The sequence below is a fragment of the Spinacia oleracea genome, chromosome 1 (genome assembly GCF_020520425.1).
Source record: "Spinacia oleracea cultivar Varoflay chromosome 1, BTI_SOV_V1, whole genome shotgun sequence".
Classification (NCBI taxonomy): Eukaryota; Viridiplantae; Streptophyta; class Magnoliopsida; order Caryophyllales; family Amaranthaceae; genus Spinacia; species Spinacia oleracea.
In genome coordinates, this window is record NC_079487.1 from 87,529,853 (window position 1) to 87,551,316 (window position 21,464).

At 41.8% G+C, this 21,464-nt stretch overlaps 1 protein-coding gene, 1 long non-coding RNA gene and 1 other non-coding gene across 4 annotated transcripts; 2 read left to right on the forward strand and 1 right to left on the reverse strand.

Moving 5' to 3' along the window:
- The first annotated feature begins 2,293 nt into the window (after positions 1 to 2,293).
- On the forward strand, positions 2,294 to 4,423 carry LOC130467228 (uncharacterized). Of its 2 annotated transcripts, XM_056835676.1 has the most exons (4): positions 2,300 to 2,429; positions 2,681 to 2,764; positions 2,843 to 3,541; positions 3,623 to 4,423. In XM_056835676.1, exons 3-4 carry the CDS (start codon positions 2,861 to 2,863, stop codon positions 4,421 to 4,423), a joined length of 1,482 nt encoding a protein of 493 aa, XP_056691654.1. In that variant the 5' UTR covers positions 2,300 to 2,429; positions 2,681 to 2,764; positions 2,843 to 2,860. The 2 variants fall into 2 exon arrangements, with proteins under 2 accessions (XP_056691649.1, XP_056691654.1); XM_056835671.1 differs by having other exon boundaries at positions 2,294 to 2,429; positions 2,681 to 3,541.
- Positions 4,424 to 15,926: 11,503 nt separating this feature from the next.
- On the forward strand, positions 15,927 to 17,962 carry LOC110775492 (uncharacterized). The gene is made up of 3 exons (XR_002529773.2): positions 15,927 to 16,179; positions 16,436 to 16,485; positions 17,688 to 17,962. It is a non-coding gene; the product is annotated as an uncharacterized lncRNA (long non-coding RNA).
- Positions 17,963 to 21,050: 3,088 nt separating this feature from the next.
- Positions 21,051 to 21,157, reverse strand: LOC130466468 (small nucleolar RNA R71). The gene has a single exon (XR_008926693.1). It is a non-coding gene; the product is annotated as a small nucleolar RNA R71 (small nucleolar RNA).
- Between the last annotated feature and the right edge of the window lie 307 nt (positions 21,158 to 21,464).

Below are 21,464 nucleotides of genomic sequence, written 5' to 3' on the forward strand. Positions count from 1 at the left end.
CGTGAACAATTCGTTTGCATTAACTATACTACATATAAAAGAGAACTCATGATTTGGACTTAAATGGCAAATGCATAGTGTAATCTTCTGGTAGAATCCTCTAAATCCTAGACTTTTCATCTCTTGTTTTTTTTTTCTTTTTCTTTATGTGTTTAATTAAAATAACCATTGTTCCGGTGTTGCAAAGATGGAAACAATGGGCTTCGAATGAAGGCCCTTTTGTATGTGTTGAAGATCTTGCTTGTTTGAATGAGTGGAGTCCGAATTCACCTGCACAAGAGCAAAGTCACTGGCCTCGGGGGTGTTTCCGAGGAAAGCCCCTCCGATGCCTAAGTAAGAATGATGCTCGGATTCTAGAGAGAAGTTCTCTAGAAGAGTAGTCTTAAGGCGATAAATTGGACGTACCTTGAGGTGTGAGCCTTGGCGACCTATTTATAGTGTTTGCATAATAAATGCCCATAGGTCACTTATTGTTATTGGGCCTTGGGCCTTAATGGATGGCTGAATAGCCATTGGTAGGTTTGATGTTGTTGTTTAGAGCCATTGGGCTTTGGACTTAGTGGCCCAATTGAGAATCAATTGGGAGCCCAAACAACATGCCCCCCAGACCCGGTCCATTTAGAATTAAATGGGTGGGTTTCCAGCTGTCAGAAGTCCGAAAGTTCCCTCTCTTTTTTGAAAAGGGATGATTTGCATTGATGACAAGTGTTGGGAATTGTACTGTGTCATGGAGATCGTGGGTTTGAGGAAGTTGATGCGCCCTTTCTCTTTTCTATAAATACTGGGTGCCTTGCTCCTTTTAAACTTTTTACTCCTTATTTCAAACCCATTCTCTCTCTAAATTCCGGCGATCGCAGTGCAATTTGCTTCTTCAGATCTACGAAATTCGGCCAACTTTAGACTTCGGGAACTTGTGTTGTTCGCTTTATCGGCGAATTCCGCTTCGGAAAAAGGTAATTTGTTTCTGAGTTCTCCTTTTTTCTTCGTTCTTCCTTCTACCCCTCAATCTAAACCCTAGATCGAGATTTCGCGACCATGGCAAAGAATAGGGGCAAAAACAAGTTCGTTGTTGGCTCCTCTAGTGAGAGAGAGAACGTGCCTTCGGGGAGGTTACCGAAATCTTCGAGGGGTCGACCTTCGGAGAGGCCGTTGGAGAAGAGTTCGATTGGTTGGGATGCTTCCGAAGATGAACGTGCAACCTCTGGTGAGAGAGCTGGTTTTTCGGGTGTTCGTCGTCGTTACTCCGAGTTTCCAGTTCATTGGTCGGAAGCTGATCCGAAGGGCAAGTATGCCTCAATTTTGCATGAGACCACGCAGATCGACGGTCCGTTGGAGAAATCGGTCAGCGGTGACTGGTTGGTGGAAGCGAAGTTAGGGAATTATCATCGGAAGGCCGAGGAGCTATACGGAATTCAGCATGCCTTGGGGTACTGGTGCGAGCTTCCTGAACAAGAGCGTCCTCGGGTGACTCATCCACCGAGGGGGTTCATTTCCGTGTATACTCACCATTTGGAGAATGGTCTCCGCTTTCCTTTGGATCCGTTCGTATCCGAGGTTTTGGTGTCGTACAACATTAGTTTGGCCCAGCTCACACCCAAATCTATGAGGCACATAATCGGATTTAGATGGGTGTGTGACTTCGTCAATTTCCCTTGCTCTGTCGCTATTTTTCGGGATCTTCACGATCTGGTTCTCAACCATGCTTCCAAGGGTGATGGGTATGGTTGGTGGACCATTGTCAACAAGAAGTCCCGAAAGAGGGGGGATCCGAACTACATCACGGCGTACCCCTACCTTAGCTCTGACCACAATTGGAAGACGGAGTGGTTGCTCGTCCGTGTGCCGACGGATCCGAAGCATCCCAACTTTTATCGTCCTCCGAAGTGGTTCGTGGCTCCTGATCCTGATATGAGGGGTGTGGCGGCTCCAGATCGGAACCATCGCCACTACGTGGACCTCCTCCAGTGGTTCTTGGCTCAAGAGGATAACCACCGACTGCCGTCTAGCTGGCTCCCGAATCTCAATTACATTCTGAGGGAGGACATTCTTGTTGTTGCCGGTCTCAGCAGGATTTTTGACAGGGGTAGGTGTCTTTCGGCTGAGACCGTTTTTTCAGTGAGTTTGTCCTCTTTCCTGTTTCGTTTTGCTGACATGTTTTGTGCTTTGTTTTTGCAGAGTACGGCTTTAGCTGCATTGATCCTAAGAAGTTGGGCATTTCTTTGGATTTGAAGACTATTCACGACCCGGCTCCCGAGTACAAGTTCGGAAAAGATAACCCTCGTAATCCTCGTCTGAAGGATTACGTGTTGTCTCCTTTGGGGGTTGCTCGGATATCCGAAGTTCGAGCTGATCCGTGGGATTCCGCCTCTTCTGTTGAAGCTGTTCCTGTGAAGGTTGTGCTTCCTGAGTTGAAGACGACTTCGGATCCGGTGAGTGTTCATTTATAGGCTCGATTTTCTGTTTATCTTTTTCTTTTCGGTTGGCCGTCGGCTAACGTCTTGGTCCTGGACCATCTTTTTAGGGTCCTGGGACTGACGCTGTGCCGCGTGCCGTTCCTTCGGTTTCATCTCCGGCTCGGATAGATATCTCTTTATCTAGGAACCGGGTATTTCCCGCTTTTTTCTCTATTTCTTCCTTTTTCTTCTTTTACATTCGTTGACCCTTGGTCTCCCCTTTTTAGGATCAACGCAAAAGGAAGGGTAGCACTCTTTTGAGGCCTTCCACGCATCCGAAGAAAGTGAAGGCTTCTCAGCCCTCGGAGAAGGTATTTGTTCTGACTTGGAGTTTTTGTAGTTCGTTTCTCCCCTTTTCGGAAACTAATCTTTGAATGCTTGCTATGCAGGAAGCAGTTTCGGAAGTCATGCCTCCTCCTAAGAATCTTCTTCACTTCATGCCCTTGCCAGGGCAGAAGTTAAAGAGTGTGGTGGTTGCTGAACCGCCGGCCGTGGATCAGCCGCTGATCGAGGAAGATATCATCCCTTCTCCCCTTAAACCATCTGCTGCTTTGGGGATCGAAATCCAGGATATCACCGAGGTGATGGAGGCGATTGAAGCCGATTTTGTTCCTGGTTCGGATGTCCCTGAGGTAGCTGGGGAGAAGAAGGAGTCTGCTGATCTTCCCTTCGAGAGGGAGAAGAGTCCAGACAAGGAGATGATAGATCTCTCGGGCCCCGAAGCTGCGGTCCCCGAGGTTCAGAAGGAGGTTCCCTCTGCTGGAGAGGAGGAGCAGCCCGAGCAAGGTTTGACGAGGAAGAGGCGCCACTCAACTTTGGGTTCTACTTCTACCTCGGCCCTGGATAGGCTGATCCATGCTGATCCCTGTTCGGATGTTCCGCTAAAACGGATCCCCGAAGAAGTAAGGGAGGCGATGGCTCGATATGCCAGGGCTCCGATTTTGGGAGAGGACCCTTTGGCTCACGTGGGATCCTTGGTGGGCCCCGAGGCTGCTCGGGAGAATCTGCTTCGTGCTAACCCGCAGTGGAGGGTTCCTGGGGCCGAAGAGAGGAATCCGGCAATGATGGCCCAGTACTATCTGAACGAGGTAATTTGCTAGATTTTTCTCTTTGAGTTGTGTTTTTGTTTTATGTTTTTCCTATTTTGCTCATCTTTCTCTCGTTCCCAGGCTGTTTTCTGGTCTTCGTTCGCTTCCGAGTGTAGCTCGGTTGAGGAGAAACAACTGAGGAAATATCGTGAGGCTTATGCTCGTGATATTCCCATTTTGGACCAGAAGGCTGGGCAACTCCTCTCCGAGCTTACGGAACTCAAGCAGCTGTACCTTCACTATAGTCGCGAGGCTAGAGAGTCTGCTGAGAAGATCGGGACCGAGGTTGGCCAGCTCATCTTCCGAGTTGAAGAGGATGCTGAGAAGATCGCTTCCTTTGCTGAGGAGAAGAAGGATATGGCCGCTAAGTTCGCTAGCGAACTTGAGGAAAAAGATAGACTCTTCCAGGAGATGAAGTCTAAATTTGAAGCGGCCGACAAGGAGCGTAAAGAGGCGGAGTTAAGGCTCCACCATTTTGTCCAGCATCGGGAGCTGATCCAGCAGCAAGCTGATAAGGTGCCTGTCCTTCGGCTGAAGCTTCGGGAAAAAGATGACTATATTCGGAAGCTGGAGCAGGAGCGAGTCAACCTCTACACTGCTGATCAGTGTAGAGAGCAGTACTGGAACGGCATCCTGGGTGCTCGGCGCATGTTTGCGAAGCACATGCCTCACTTCCCTTGGAACGAGAAAGTTCCTCTATGGATGCAGGCCGAGGACCACTTGGTGGAATGCCAAGCTGATCGAGATGAAGCTGAAGCTGAACGCCAAGCTGCTCTTGCAGAGGCTCGGGCCCAGAAGGCAACTTCCGAAGGTGATACCACTGCTGGGGGTTCTTCGAAGGATGCTCCCCTAGGGGCCGCTTCTGAGACTCCCAAGAGTTAGGGATTCGGGCAGTCGTCTTCTTCAGAGTCGGTCGGTTCCAGTTGAGGACTTCCGAATATGTGCTTGCTTTTCCCCCTTTTGCCTCGGCGCTGCGTTGTACTCATTTCTTTTTGCTTTCTTTAGTACTTCGGTAGGCCGGTATTGTCTGTTGATGGCTGCCGATTTTAACTTGTTTCATTTTGTTTTCAATTTTTGAGGTTTTCGATGTGTTTGTACTTCCCCCAAATATTGAATAAAAAATGAATGTTTGTTACTTGGCTGCTTCTTTTCAACTTGTTCTTTCGCAATTTTTAGGTCTTTAAATCCGTAGATTTCTCGAGCTCCTCTTTCTGTAGACTTGCTAAAAACCTTTTGATCTTGCGAGCTCTTTAAATCCGTAGATCTGCTAAGAGACTCTTTAGTTTTGCGAGTTCTTCAAATCCGTAGATCTGCTAAGAGACTCTTTGACTTTGTGAGTTCTTCAAATCCGTAGATCTGCTAAGAGACTCTTTAGTTTTGCGAGTTCTTCAAATCCGTAGATCTGCTAAGAGACTCTTTAGTTTTGCGAGTTCTTCAAATCCGTAGATCTGCTAAGAGACTCTTTAGTTTCCAGACTCTTCAAATCCGTCGATCTGCTCAGAGGTTTGGATTGTTCTTCCGATCTCTTGTGGTTCGGAAACCTGGGCAAGAGATCGCTAGTCTGCCTCTTTAGTTATGCCTTCGGCGATCCGTGGATCTGAGCCGGAGTTTTATAACTTGATTCGAGCGACTGTTTGTTGCGAACAAATTTTATTAGGGTACCGCGAATCCGAGGATTCTGGACGGTTCCCTGAAGTGTATGATTTGGTCATTTCTTGCATTTTATCAAGGAATGGGCAAAGTCAACCTGTTTTTGGTCTCGGATTGATCAGATCCGAGGCTGCATATATATATAAAGGGACAATAAATGTAGAGATAAGTTTAATGAAACACATGGTGCCAATGGCTTTCCTCTTCTCATTAAACAACTTACTTGGTTTACAGACAGAGATCATACAAAATATTTCTTGAGAACATCGGTATTCCAATGGTTCTTCAGAATTGTTCCATCTAACTGTTTCAGCATATACGTGCCTGGCCTTTTTTCGGAATGGATGATGTATGGTCCTTCCCAAGTGGCTGAGAGTTTGCCATGGATCCGTCCTTTCTGAACCGAGGCGGCGTTTCTGAGTACTAGATCACCGACTTTTAGGGGTCTGGCGTTGACTCTTCGGTTGTAATGCTTGTTGACCCTCTGCAAATAGGCTGCGTTGAGTGTCCTTGCATCGCTCCGAGCTTCATCCAGTAGATCGAGAGCTTCGGATAGAAGCTGGTTGTTGCTTTCTCCTTGGAGCCCATCATACCTGTTGTATGCCTGGATCCTCAGGCTTTCTGTTCCGATTTCCACAGGAATTACAGCTTCGGATCCGTATACAAGGTGGAACGGTGTTTGTCCGGTAGCTTCTTTTTCAGTGGTCCGAAGGGACCATAGCGTTCCGGGTAGCTCTTCTAACCATTTGTTTTTGTCATCCTCGACTCTTTTCTTGAGTGCGTTGAGGATGAGTTTGTTAGCGGCTTCGGCTTGCCCGTTGCTTTGTGGGTGACAGACTGCCGAGTATGCTAGGTGTATGCCGAACTGTTTGCACCACTTTTGCAACGGGGTGTTGTCGAACTGTTTCCCGTGGTCGAAGACCATCAGTCTTGGTATGCCGAACCTTGTGATGATGTTCTGCCATATGAACTTGCGGACCTGAGGTTCGGTGATGGAGGAGACAGCTTCGGCTTCGATCCATTTGCTAAAATAGTCGACTCCTACAATCAACCACTTCTTCTGGTTCGTCGCTGAGGGGAAGGGACCAATGATGTCTAACCCCCACTGTGCGAATGGTAAGGGATACAGTGTTGATTGTAGGGCTTGAGCTGGTTGATGGATGGCTGGTGCGAACTTTTGGCATTTCTCGCATTTCCTTGCCATCTGCTTTGCCTCGGAAACCATAGTGGGCCACCAGTACCCAGCCCGAAGGGCTTTATGTGCTAATGTCCTACCTCCAATGTGGTTTCCGCATATCCCGAGGTGGATTTCCCTTAGGATGTAGTCAGCGTCTGTTGGACCCACACATTTTAGCAGCGGAGCAGAGAATGATTTCCTCATGAGCTCTCCTTCGGCGCTGATGATGAACCATCTGTTGAATCTTTTCAGTTTTCTCGCTTGCAGCTTATCTTCAGGAAGTTCTCCCCTTTCTTTGTATGCAACTACTGCGTCCATCCAGCTCGGTTCGGTGCGTAAGCTGCATACTGTGGTGGGTAGCAAGTCGATGCTTCTCTCCTGGTGAACTTCCACGTGGACCGACCTGTTTAGGTCGATGAGTGTCGAGCTTGCGAGTTTTGACAGTGCGTCTGCTTGCGCGTTCTGTCCTCGGGGAATGAGGATGACTTCAAAGGATCTTAACTTTGACGTTAAGGATTTAATCTTTGCTAAATAGGCTGTCATGCTGGGCCATTTGGCCTCATACTCTCCTCGGATCTGGTTGGCTACAAGCTGGGAATCAGTTTTGAGGCGAACATGTTCGGCCTCCAGGGATAAACAAAGCTCTATCCCTGCGATTGCGGCCTCGTATTCGGCCTCGTTGTTGGTTGCTTTGAAGCCGAACTTCAATGCATACTCTATGCTTTTCCCCGTCGGGGGGATTAGTACAACTCCTGCCCCTGAGCCGTTTACTGTGGAAGATCCGTCAGTGAAGACCTCCCAAGTGCTTTTCGTATCATCCAACATTTCCTGGTATGAGCACTCGGCCAAGAAGTCTGCCAATGCTTGTGCTTTGATTGCTGTCCTCGGCTGATATTTGATGCCGAACTCTGATAGTTCGAAGGCCCAGGCAGCCAATCTTCCTGACCTCTCTATTTTGTCGAGTACTTTTTCGAGCGGTTGGTCAGTTAGCACTGTGATCTGGTGGGAGTCGAAGTATGGCCTCAGTTTTCGTGCAGCTACCACTACTGCATATGCGACTTTCTCGATGAGTGGGTACCGGGTTTCGGCTCCTGTAAGTGTTCGGCTGGTGAAGTAGATTGGCTGTTGCTTCTTTTCTTCTTCCCGAAGAAGCACTGCGCTGACGGTTCCAGGGCTAACTGCGACATATAGGTACAGGGTTTCCCCCTCCTTTGGTCTGGCCAGTGTCGGCAGTTGAGCTAGGTGGGCTCTGAGTTGCTGAAAAGCTTCTTTTTGCTCCTGTTCCCATATCAGTTCGGGATCCACTTTCCTCGGGACCCCCTTTTTCTTGACTGGTTCTGCTTCTCCTCCGGGGAGGTTCTTTGGTTTCAGTGCCTTGAAGAAGGGGGCTCCCTTGTCCGAGGCTTTTGATATGAACCTTGTTAGTGCGGCTAACCTGCCGGTTAGCCTCTGCACATCTCTCTTGGTCTTCGGCTCGGGTAAATCCAATGCCGCTTGGACTTTGTCTGGGTTCGCATCAATTCCTCTTTCGCTCACCATGAATCCGAGGAATTTCCCTGACTTCACCCCGAAGACGCATTTTTTTGGGTTCAGCTTCATGCTGTATTTCCTCAGATTTCCGAAGGTCTCTGCCAAGTCTTTGACATGGTCTTCCTCCTTGATGCTTTTTACGATGGAGTCATCCACGTAGACCTCCACGTTCCTCCCTTTCTGGTCGGCGAAGACGTGGTCAACTAACCTCTGGTAGGTGGCTCCGGCATTTTTTAAGCCGAAAGGCATCATTTTGTAGTTGAACACTCCTGCGCTTGTGATGAACGCTGTCTTTGCCCTGTCATCGGGGTGCATGAATACTTGGTGGTAGCCTGAAAAGGCATCCATGAAGCTGAGCAGTGCATGGCCGCTGGTGGAGTCAACCAGTTGATCTATCCTTGGCAGGGGATAGCAGTCTTTGGGGCAGGCTCGGTTCAGATCTGTGAAATCTACGCACATTCGCCATGAGCCGTTCGCTTTCTTGACCATCACCACGTTGGCCAGCCACTTCGGATACATGCATGGTTCGATGAATCCGGCCTCTTGCAACTTTTTAACCTCCTCGGCGATGGCTTTGTTTTTCTCCGAGGAGTAATTTCTCTTTTTTTGCTTGATTGGCCGAGCTTCAGCGTTGACATCCAGCTTGTGACAAATCAGCTTCGGATTTATCCCTGGCATATCTGCTGCTGACCATGCGAAGATGTCTTTGTGATCCCTGAGTAGTCGGATCAAATCGATTCGGAGCCCCGAGCTTAGGCCCTTGCCTATTCGGACGCTCCTGTCTGAATTATCTTCGAGGAAGATATCCTCCATTTCTTGATCTGGTTCGGGAGATAGGGTTTCGGGGCGAGCATCAACTTCTGCGGGAGACAAGCTGCTCGTGCTTGCTCTTCTTCTTTTTGCCTCGCTTTCTTCTCCCTTAGCTCCTTTTTCTTCCTCGGGGCCGTCCTCTAGTTTGGGCTTTCGGACAGCAGTGTGGCAGGTTCTTCTCGCCACTTCTTGATCACCCCTGATTCGTTCGGCGAATCCTGCATCCGAGACGTATATCATCAGCTGGTGGTATGTGGAGGGGACTGCTTGCATCTTGTGAATCATGGTTCTCCCCATGATTACGTTGTATACGGAGTCGCAGTCCATCACCAAAAATTCGTCCCGAAGGGTTTTTGCTGCCTGGCCTTCGCCCACTGTGACTGGCAGGGTGATCTTTCCTCGAGGGATAGCTGCGGATCCGTTGAATCCGATCAGAGGATAACTGACTTTCGTCAGTGCTTCCTCTGGCTCTTCGAGGATCAGCTGCTCGAAGCAGTTTCTGAAGATGATATTGACGGCACTTCCTCCGTCGACTAATACTCGATGTACGTTGTGGTTATTGAGGTCCATGGAGATGACCAGAGGATCATCATGCTTGTACTGGACTCCGAAGCAATCATCAGCAGTGAAGGTCATGTTCGGGGGGTGTGGCTGGTTGTCTCCCACCGCGCTGAAGTTGACCCGATGGGAGAGGGCTCTTAGGTGTTTTTTGCTGGCCTGGCCAGACTTCTGTCCCCCGAACACCACTAGGATGTCATTTTTCTTGTGCCCTGTTGCTTCGTAGACCCTTTTCTGGGGTTGCTCGTGTTGTTTGCCGCTTGCGGCCTTTTCTTTTTCCTCCCTTCGGTCTAACAAGTACTGTTTCAGGTAGCCTCGGCGAACGAGGTCCTCAATGTTGTCTTTCAGCGAGTTGCATTCTTCGGTATGGTGACCGAAGTCATCATGGAACTCGCACCATTTGTTCTTGTTTCTCCGAGCTGGGTTGGACTTGAGCTTCCCAGGTAGTTTCCACTTTTCGTCATTTCTGTTGAGGCTGAATATCTCCTTTCGGGGCAGAGCTAGTGGAGTGTAGTTGGTGTACTTGGGTTGAAGTTCACCCCTTCTCCCGTCTTTCTTCGGGCTCATCTCTCTAGCTCCTACTTTCTCTTTCCCCTTCCTTGAGCTACCCTCGGGCTTGCTCTGGGTATTCTTTGTGTCTCTCGGATCCGACGATCCTTTCAGTCTTGCAGCGGCCTTGTTGAACTCCTCGGTTCTGATGAACGCGTCAGCCATTTGGAGCACGTCAGCTATTCTGGAGGGGTTCTTCATTGAGAGTTCGTCACGGAACTTCCCTTCCTGGAGCGCGTGCTTCAAGGCGAAGATGGCCACGTCTGGCTGCAAGTTTGGTATGTTTGTTGACTCCTTCATGAATCTGGCCATGAATTCTCTCAGACTTTCGTCTCTTTCTTGTTGGATTGAGGTCAGTTCTGCTGTGGTTCGCTCGGGGCGATTGTTGCTCACGAACTGTGTGCAGAATCTCTTTTTCAGCTTTTTCCAGCTCTTGATCGATCCCTTCGGCAGCGATCTAAACCACTCTCCCGCCACTCCGGTTAGCGTGGTTGGGAAGTATTTACACCAGCATGCTTCGGAGTAGGGACTCAAGAACATTTGCTGCTCGTAGGAGATGACATGATCCCTCGGATCTGTGATTCCGCTGTAGGTTAGGTGAGCTGGCAGTCTTACCTTCGGTATTTCTTCCATAATCAGCTCGTCCGAGAAAGGGGATGACGTAGGAGTCATGATTCTTTTCCCGAGTCTAGCCCTGATGCCTTCGTTTGCCGAGGTTCTATGATTAGAACGTTCGGGCGTACGATGGGGGCTAGGGGTTCGATCATGCCTCCTGTCTCTTCTTCTTTCTCGGCTACTGACCTCGGGTCGTTCGCCAGATCTGCTCGACTCACCTACTCCGAGTCTCGTGTGGATCGAAGGTCTTAACCTTGAGTGGACCGAGGGCCTCAACCTGCTGAGCACCGAGCTTCGGATCCGAGTGTTACGAGTAGTTGATTCGCTTTGGAGAGCTGTTGGAGTAGGCGATGGTCTCGCAAACCAATCTGGTTGCTGTTGTGCCCTTTTTTGGGTGTCCCACGTGCTTTCCGTCCACCTCGACGTCAAGTGTGTTCCTGTCAAGGGAAGGAGTTCTCGTTCGGGTCTGGACATTTCCGCACTGGGTGGCTCGTTCAGCCTTCGCCTGGTCCTCCTCTCTTCTCTGCGGTCGTTTGCCAGTCCTTGCTGCTTCTCATTGAAGAGGAAGTTTTGCATGATGGTCATGGCCGCAGTGAGCTCTTCCCTAGTTGGAATCGGAGGTCCTGCATTTGTGGCGGTCGTAGCTCTGCTTGGCTGTGACCTCGCCATCGATTGAGGGTGCCCCTCTTGGTCAGATTCTGAATCTGACCGCACCATCATATCGTCGTCATTGTTAACAACATCATTCACCATTTTCGCGGAAAGAGGTGGTTGATGTCTTCCAAAGGCTTTGAAGTGTTCTTCCCCACAGACGGCGCCAAATTGTTCCGGTGTTGCAAAGATGGAAACAATGGGCTTCGAATGAAGGCCCTTTTGTATGTGTTGAAGATCTTGCTTGTTTGAATGAGTGGAGTCCGAATTCACCTGCACAAGAGCAAAGTCACTGGCCTCGGGGGTGTTTCCGAGGAAAGCCCCTCCGATGCCTAAGTAAGAATGATGCTCGGATTCTAGAGAGAAGTTCTCTAGAAGAGTAGTCTTAAGGCGATAAATTGGACGTACCTTGAGGTGTGAGCCTTGGCGACCTATTTATAGTGTTTGCATAATAAATGCCCATAGGTCACTTATTGTTATTGGGCCTTGGGCCTTAATGGATGGCTGAATAGCCATTGGTAGGTTTGATGTTGTTGTTTAGAGCCATTGGGCTTTGGACTTAGTGGCCCAATTGAGAATCAATTGGGAGCCCAAACAACCATGATTGGAATCTACCACCATATTGCCACGTTACTTTAATTAAAATCAGTCCACACTTTATTTATCTTTGTCTTTTTTTTTTACCTTTTTTTGGTGTGAATTTTTTTTAAAAATCTTATTGTTCCCAATATATCTATTATACAGATGAGCAGTATTTAATTTCAACTTATTTCGATTTTTTTTAAAAATTACAATATACTCCCTCACTCCATCCCTAATTGTTTGTCCTCAAACTATTTTTTCCTTCGGTTAATTTTAGTTGTGTGAAATTGATGGCATACACAAATTATGGGGGTACAAAAATTATGGAGTCAAATATATCTTATGTGAGAGTAAAATTATGGTCACCGTGATTATTTTTGATATAGGAACAATCTTTTGGGACATACCAATATGATAAATATGTCAAAGAAAAATGAAGGGAGTATATATACCAATCCATATCAAATTAAAATGTACCTCATATATATACTATAAATATCGGTCCTAACTCCTACCGGTATTTCTCAACTTATTTTCATTTCTAATTGTGTTTTCTACAATTTATGTTGTTTCGGTTTCTTTTTAAATTTAGCCTTGTCCCCTTATTCTCACAAAAAAATGCTATTATAAACCTTATATTGTCCGACTTTATTCTAATTGCATTATTGGGGTGGGCACAAAATAAAAAAAAGGGAACTATATTTTATTTTATTTTATTTTTAAATGTCCATATATTACAAACAAGGAGAAATATGAGATAACAATGGTAAATATCAAATGTTTTTGTAAGGCAATGGAGTTATGGTTTGATAGACATTTAGTGCGTAAATACATATAAAAAGTGTATGCAACCATACTAAAAATAGAAATTGTGTAACTAGTATTTAATATGTATTGTAAAACAAAGGAATTACTAACTTAAACCTCTTTAATGGAGTATTCCATCTGTATATTTTTTAATATGACTCACAATTGGTCTGACATAATTTTTTTGAAAAATGAGTTGATTTTACAAAAATAAGGGATAATGGATAATTAACAATTGTAAGAAAAGAAAATAAGACTATTAATTATTTAAAGAAAATGATATGAGAGGAGACATAGGTGCGTGACCAATGACCATGCATGAGAAGAGAGATATTATTAAAATGTAAAAGCATTCTAAAAATGAAATTGTAACTTATATTAAAATACGATCGCTGATATGGGTATTCCTTTTCTTGGGTTGGACATGAAATATTAGAAAAGTCCATAAATATCTTAATGACAATGTTGAATCAATATCTAGAAACATTGCAAAAAGGACTTGCTTAGTGTTACATGCTGATTTAAAGGAGAAGATTAAGAGTGTCTTAATAGGGGTCCCTGGAAGAATATGTCTTACTTCTGATATACGAACTTTCATGAGGCTATTTATGCACAACTTCCAATCATGTTGATGAAAATATGCTACATAGAAAAGTACTTTGCTTTTTTCATTGCCCCCCCCCCCCATATGGTGAGTATGAATTATTTTAACAAATTACTAACACTATTGTAGATTGGGGTATTTAAATTAAGATTTTATCACCGAGTGTTGATAATGCAAGCAACATGCATGGATAAACTGATATATATTTTATTTGAAACAAGGGGTACTGAGTGATATGGTTTGTGGTGGAAAGCATTTTCACATTCATTGTTGTGTTCATATCTTGAATCTAATTGTTAAAGATGGCTTATATGTGATTCAGTTCTTTTTGTTTGGTATTATACACGCGATTTAACGAATAATTAATGTGGATTGAGATTTCTACTTCTATTTTGTTGCAGTATTTAAACAATACGAATTATGTTTATTTATAATGTTATCACTTTAATCTAAAATATGATATTGAGAAATTGTGATAATACTCCAATGGAAAGTGTGAGAGATTAAATGTACCAATGAATTTGATTGATTAAAATAATAACTTGGCATATTTTTTAACAAAACATTAGGGCCAATTATGTTATAATATAAAAGTAAGTATTCCAAATGTAATATTAAAACGAGACATCAAAAACAAAATTCTATTCTATAAGGGAAGAGGTGAGGTTAAAATAGTAACTCCACTTTTGGTGTCCCCCTTTGAATAGACTAAACTACCCTCTAAAGTTCAAAATTTAATTTTGATAGAATATGTATCATTATGTAAATTATTTTGTAAAATATTCAGTCAACTATCCTAATGTTGCTAATGTTAGTGTAACTTTATAATAGGAAATAATCTCCACAATTAGTGGAGTAAGTTACACAATCAAAGCTGATTTCCATCTTTGTCCTACTGTATATATTGTAGTTGTTCGTGTATATAATGAGAAACGAATCACATTTTAGAATAGCCATTGTTTAGGTCAAGTGCTTCTGTAGAAACAAGAGAATACACGAACAACGTACTACACTTGAATGGCACGATTACGACATCGAGCTTTATTCGAATGGTTGAAGAGTATAGTATGTATGCAAAGAAGGTCAGCAACCCGACATTGAAGGTTAACCACCTCTCAGCCTCAAGTTACGTTGTGCATATCCTCTAATAAGAATGGTTAAAGTAAATGTAGATGCTCATATTACAGGCTCCTTTGTGGAGTTTCTCCTTTGTTTTTTTTTTTTTATATATAATGATATTGATGTACTTTCATAATTTTTCTATGCTCTTGTAATCTCTCCGGTTAAGAGGGCAGAAATACAGTAGCCTACTTAGTGGAAATGTGGGATACTCGGGGGTAGTTCTGAATTGATTTGTATGAATTCTTTTTCGCAAAGTATTACAGAGTATACTTTAGCGGATCTTGATTTGCAATAATAATACCAGCCCAACTTTTCCCTAAGAAATGGTATAATAATTCAAAAAACTGATTGCAATCAAATCACGAAAACCATAAAATCAGGCATACATAATTCACGCATATAAATCTGGCAAAGTAATTAATAGCAAGAAGTCAACCGACGAATTAAGTAAATTACTCAGCAAGCATACGATGTCAAGAAATGAAGAATAAAATAATGGAAAGAAACTGTAATCTCTCAAAATCTACCAATAAGTCAAGGATGACAAAGAAAAATCAAATAATACCAGAAATTTATTACAACTTCCAAAATCACTCAACTTATTTTTTCCATTCAATTCACTGTAAACTTACTCCTTCATACTTTTAATAGTTTTTAATTCACGAAGTTACGAAGAGGTGAGAGAAAGTGTTATTGATATGAATGAGTTTTTTAGCCACAAAAATCGGATGACTCATCAAAGAATTAAAATTAATATTTTTAATAGTTTTTTAAACATGTGAAATAAATTAATAAGGTTATAAATTTAATTATAAAAAAACAAATGTCGATAAACTATATGTAATTTTGGAGTTCATAGAGGATGAAAATGAAGACAATTGTCGAAGTGGAGGGATAAAAAAGATGCTAAAGAAAATCACTTACCCCATAACAAAAAAGACATGAAAATTCCAAAACAAAAATCAATTACTTTACTCTGGTACTAAGATTTAGATTTTTCGTCATTTACGGGCATGAGTATTACACAGTTTCACTACTCCCTTCGTTCTTGAATGTTAGTCCTCTTTTTTTATTGAGTTGTTCTTTTTTATTAGTCCCTTTTGGAATCTTTCCTTATTTGTCCAACATTTATCTCTCTTATACCCTTACACATATCCAAAACGTCTCACTTATTTACTCTCAAGTAAATTTGTATCCCCATTAAAACCCTTAATTATTTCTCTCTCCTACCCATATGGGTTGAATTCTATTGAAATTCATGTGACAATTGCACTTTTTGTTGGGTTGTCTTAGATTTCCAAAGGGGCGCTAACATTCAAGAACGGAGGAAGTATTTAAATTACAAGATTGACCTGTAGTATGACCTCATTGTTTTGAAATGTGAATTTTGCGAATATTTTTTTGCCTAATATTTATTGTGATTCTTTGTAATAACACAATTGTAAGCTTTTATATAATTACGCACACATCGAATGCATATAAGACTAGTATGTAAATAATAAAAAGTCCATGGAGTGAGTGTATATATATATATATATATATATATATATATATATATATATATATATATGAGAACCAATCTTATAATGAGAACCTTTAGCAACCGTAAGATTTAGATGAAATAGACGGATGCGATTTAATCTCAAGAAATTTGATTTTGATGGTTCGCTCTATCAGAATTCAGAACACACGGATATCTTTCTCTCTCTACTCCCAAAATAGAAAGTTTGATAGTTTCTCTCTCCTCACAACTCTATAATCTTCCATTTTCTTTGAGGTTCCGACTTCTCTACCCAAAATTAGGTATAGTTTTCAATATCAAGCTGCAATTGCACTCGAATATTTCCCCAAATTGAATTACTAATGATTCGTAGTAATTTATAAATGCAATTTTGGAGTTCGCCAAAGATTTCAAGCAAATTCGATGGTGCTTATGCGATTCTCATATTCTACACCATTCTGCAAAATCGATATGGAAATCAGGTATTACTCACATTTTCTTAACTTTTCCAGAAGTTTAGCTAAATTAGGTATAAATTCAACAAAAAGCGAAAATCGAATCAATAATTTGATTGGATTTTTGATCGATTTGTTGCGAATTCATCATACGCAAAGGTAGGATTTTCGATTTTTGATTTTTAAATTTCTTCAGCTTTTCATAGAAAAATTAGTTTTATCTTCGAATTCTAGAAAAAACTACTTGATTAATTGATTTAAATTTCTATGATGCTGGAATTAGGTTTCTGAGAGCAACTATGTGGATTTCTTCAACAACCAGAGATTTGAAAGGTATAGTTAAGATAAACTTCTAAATTTTGGGATTAATTGAATTTTAGGTGTCTAATTTGTCCATGAATCACATGAAATTGTTTGCTTGCATTACGTTAGCACAAATATTGCTGCTGCTCTTTCTGTTATGCATTGTGTTGTTGTTTGTTGCTACAGTTTGGATCTCACTGTTATTTCTGATCTGATTGCCTATTCTTTTTATTTGATCTTTGCTTTCTCTGCTTGTGATGTTCCTGTGTTGCTGTTATGTTGTTCCTGTGTTGTTGTTCTAGTCTCTGGTTCCTTGCTTGAACCTATTTTGCTAGGTTTAAGCAAATGTTGACCTTGGTTGACTTTGGTGTTTATTTTGGTGGTTTTTTTTGGCTATGAACAGTGGTTAGTACATATGTTGATAATTAGGATGGAGTGGTGACACAAAATGATTGAAACTGCGGAAAAGTAAACAAAAAATCTCTAAAAGTAAACCAAATATCTCTAAAAGTAAACCTGATACATGTGGCCACAGTAAATCTGTGGTGTTTGCTGTTGGTTTTTTCCTGGTTGCTTGAAGCAGTCTATTGCTTACTGATGCACCTCAGATAAAAAGAAAACTTTAGATACTACTAGATTGATTGTTTCAGCGTCAACGAACAACTCACGTATGCATAAAATCAACCAGGTTGCGGAGCTATAACTTAAAGGAATGTAATCCCTCTAAAAGTAAATAAAATCTCGCAAAATGTAAACTAAAATTTATGCTCGCAAAGTAGGATAGTAGTTGCTACTGGGCTGTTGGTACTGATTATATAATTTGCTTCGTTTGTGTTTCACCCATAGATCAGCTTGTATATGCTCAAAAGTAGATAACCTTCAAAAACTTCAAAATAAAAGAAACTCAAAAATAAATCAAAATAAGTAAAAAGTAGATAAATAACTTTAAAAAGTAAATCATAATAAATCAAAAGTAAATCAAAATATTTTTAAAAGTTGATTTTATTTTCTTCTCAACAGAGGCAGAAGTTATTATACAATAGTAGCTAGTGTTCATCCTGAGTTCTGTTCAATTTAGTATCTAGGGTATAATACAAGGTAAGGAGAAAATTACATCAACATACATTGTTACTTTGAGTTATTTCAGGTCATTTAGTGAACTTCAGTTTTAGTTTGGGGTTTATTGGCATACCATCCGGGATTAGTGACTTTCAAATTCTTCTTGTCTGTAGCTGCCGCTTGGCGAATTAGCTAGCAAAACTTTTACCGAGGAAAGCGAGGAAGAATTGCATATAAACCTCACAAACAGTCTGCTTATCATTCGCTCAAACATCCTGCAGTTTGATATTTTCCTTTCTGTAAGGTTTTGTGTAAAGTTTTGTGCTTATCGTCTGCAACTCTATGGTCCTAGGAACTAGAAAGAAATACGGGAAATCGATATCATCTATGATTTAAATTGACTTTTCAGTTAGTTCCATTTACTTTTGTGACTTATTTATCTACTTTTGAAAATGTGATGCAACTTGAGATTTACTTTTAAATTAGTTCCATTTACTTTTCTTAGTTATTTATCTACTTTTGAAAATGTGATGCAACTTGAGATGCTTTGGAAAAACCTATTAGCTCAACTGGTAGAGCACTATGCAGTTGCATAGGGGATGTAGGTTCGATTCCTACATAGGTTGTCTCTAATACTAAACTTTTTTTTTAAAAAAAAAAACTCAAAAGTAAATACAAGAAACTAAAAAGTAAATCAAAATACCTCAAAAGTAAATCATAATAACTAAAAAGTAAATCAAAATAACTAAAGAGTACATCAAAATGTTTCGATGCGGCAATTGCTAATGATCGAGCAAAGAAACTCCAAATCATTAACTTTCATCAATCTACAAGCTGATCAAAATTATAAGAAACAAGTATATGCTCGGAGGTCAAAGTAAAGGTTTTTGAATTAAAAGTAAGTAAAACAATACAAAAAGTAAATAATAAAGGTAGAAAGCTAATTAGCCAACACATAATAATTAAAATGTAAAAAGTAGACCAAACATGGTTAACCATTTCAAGAACTTCACTACTAATATAAACACACTGTAAGGTAATGTCGAGCGCATGTAGGATATGTATTCCTCATCATAATGAGATGAACCTACGTGGGATTCGAACCCACATCGTTTGTGCATTCACACAAATGCTCTACCTATTGAGCTAGTAGGATATGTTCTCTCGGAGTAGGAATATTTAGAATGAAATCATACATTTTACCTTTTAAAAGTAAATATTTTCAAATTTAAAGTAAGCAAAAGAATATAGAAAGTAAACCAAACATCATTAACCATTTCAACAACTTCATTATCAATATAAACAGACTATTGTTGTTCGTTAGAATAGAAGCAACATCAGCGGCAGGAGTATCATCAGTGGCTTGCGGCCATTGATATGTGTGTTTTATATAGATTTTTTACCCCCGTCCCTTAGTACTTTTTGATCTCAAATGAGCTCTTCGGAGCGATTTTTAGTACTAATGTGCTCCTTGTAGTGTGTTTGTAGTTTCAGGTTCATCATTGTAGGAATTAGCATATTTTTGTGCATTTCCTACTCATTTGAATAAATACAAGAGATTATGTACTTTCGAGAGCACAAACATTAAGTTTGAAGAGTTTTGAAGCAAAGCGAATAAGGAAGGAAGTACAAAAATGACTATAGTCCACTATTTTAAGCATAACTCAAGTTATACAACTTTAAATGATGTAATTCCAATTGGGTTGGATTCTAGACTTCAATAGCTTTCCAACAAGTGGTTACTCGCCTAATTCCGACAAATAACGAAGGAGATATGACGTTTTGAAGATAGAGGATCGTGCAGTTTCAACACGCGCCCGATCGGGCGGGCTTCGCCCGATCCTGATCGGGCGGTCATTCTGGGCGCTGTTCTGGGCATTTTGCAACCGCCCGATCGGGCCGACTATCGAGCACATCGCCCGATCGGGCGAAGCGTCGCCCGATCGGGCGACGCCAACCTCCAGCGTATTTCGCGAGTTTTTATTTCCGATTTTGTGCTCTATTTTGGGCAAACTATAAATACTAGCCCCTTATATTTTTAGTGACATCTTTATTTTTAGTTTTTGAATAGCTTAGTTTTATGATTGAGTTCTCTATTTTTCTCCAAACACTTAGTTTTAATTTTAATAAAAGATTCAAGCTTTATTATTTCATCGTTCTTCAAGTCGGTATTGTTTCTTGCTTTAATTTATCTTATTGCTTTGATCATGTTTTCTATTATGTTAATTGCTTTGTTATTTATTATCATGAGTGAGTAGTTTAATTTCTAGGGTTTAGGGGATCCATGAATGCATGATTGGGATTATATGTGGACTTGATTATTGATTGATTGATTATAATTTCTATAGCTTATTATTATTGCTCGTCAATTCTGTTCGGCCGGACTATTTTGATTTGAGTTTGATTAACCTTGGATTATGCGCCGAGAGGTACAAATCTGATGTTTTTGGTCTGTGGCTATTAGATAGGAATTATTTCTAGTACGTAGCGAGAGCCCACTAGTTGTTCTATCCTAAGGAATTCATAAGATTCGAGAGATGCATGTTTTCCTAGTTATGATTGTTAATTGATTGTCATTGTTCGTTGTCCAATCCCGGTCTGCATTTATGGTGAACCACTGCCCTAGATTCCTTTAATATTGTATTTTCCGATTTGATTATTTGCTTTAGTTTAATACGCAAACCAATCCAAACTCTTGTTACCATTAGTCTAGATTAGTAATTTAATAGTAGAAAGAACGCCTGTTTCCCTGTGGATACGATCCCTGCTTCCCTTGCTATATTTTTAGTTGGTGAACGTTAGGTTTATCTTTGATAGGAGTGCGATTTAGCCTGTCAAATTTTGGCGCCGTTGCCGGGGAAACGGTTTTATTTTCTGTTATTAATTGTTTTTCTAGATTATTGTTTGTTACTTCTCAAGGGACTCCCGTTCCTTGAGACCGGATCTCACGACTGTTTTCTAGTTTTTGCTTGTTTATGCCCAGGACTGTCCATACCAGCGATCTGACTTCGTTCGATCCTGAACCTGAACGGACCTTTCATAGACGGCGTAGCTTCGTTGAACAGTTGAGAGACTATTCTGACTCTGAATCCGACTATCTGATTAGCAATCTATTCCATACAGATTCAGAGATGGGTGACCAAGCACCACCACCACCACCCCCACTTGTGCGAAGGCTTACATACTATTCTAAACCAAGTATGTCTATGCTTCCCAAGGCAATCATGACTTCCATTGCGGTCGAGAATTTCAAGATCGAACCCCAGCTGATAAACATGATCGAGAGACACCAATTCGGTGGGGAAAAGGGTGAAGATCCTAATCTCCATATTCAGTCTTTCATTCAGTATTGTGCCACCATTAAGCAGAAGAATTTAACACCGGAGCAGACTATGAAGATACTCTTTCCATTTTCATTGAGTGGGAAGGCAAAGCTATGGATTAACAGTCTCAACCGCGCAGCTATGAAAATCACTGATTGGAATTCCTTGGCCCTTGCGTTCTATGCTAAATATTTCCCACCTGAGAAGACAGCTCGTCTGAGGGGTCAGATATTAGGTATCTCTCAACAAGCAGATGAGAGTTTGTTCGAAGTTTGGGAGAGATTCAAGGACTTGCAAAGAGAGTGCCCGCATCATGGTTTGAATGACTGGTTCCTGGTTCAGCAGTTCAATAATGGTCTGGGTAATGAGTCTAGGTGTCATTTGGATTCAGCTGCCAGTGGGAGATTTATGCAACTGGAGGTTGAAGGAAATAATGCCCTTGGTCCAAGTATGCATTCTATGTTAAGTCTAATAAATGCGGTTCAGTATTAATTAACAAGTTAATAATTTAGTGAGATCAAGTGAGCTGAATGCCTAGCTAGAGGCCGCTTCAGTTCAAGTGGAATTAATGATATTAATCCACAGCTTACTCTTGACTGAACCCGTAGGGTCACACAAATAGTACGT

Bases quoted from the DNA above. Each gene is read 5' to 3' on its own strand.
- LOC130467228 (XM_056835671.1), top strand. From the start codon at position 2,828: ATGCTTGCTATGCAGGAAGCAGTTTCGGAAGTCATGCCTCCTCCTAAG. The intron at 3,542-3,622 runs GTAATTTGCTAG...TCTCGTTCCCAG, and splicing joins CCCAGTACTATCTGAACGAG to GCTGTTTTCTGGTCTTCGTT.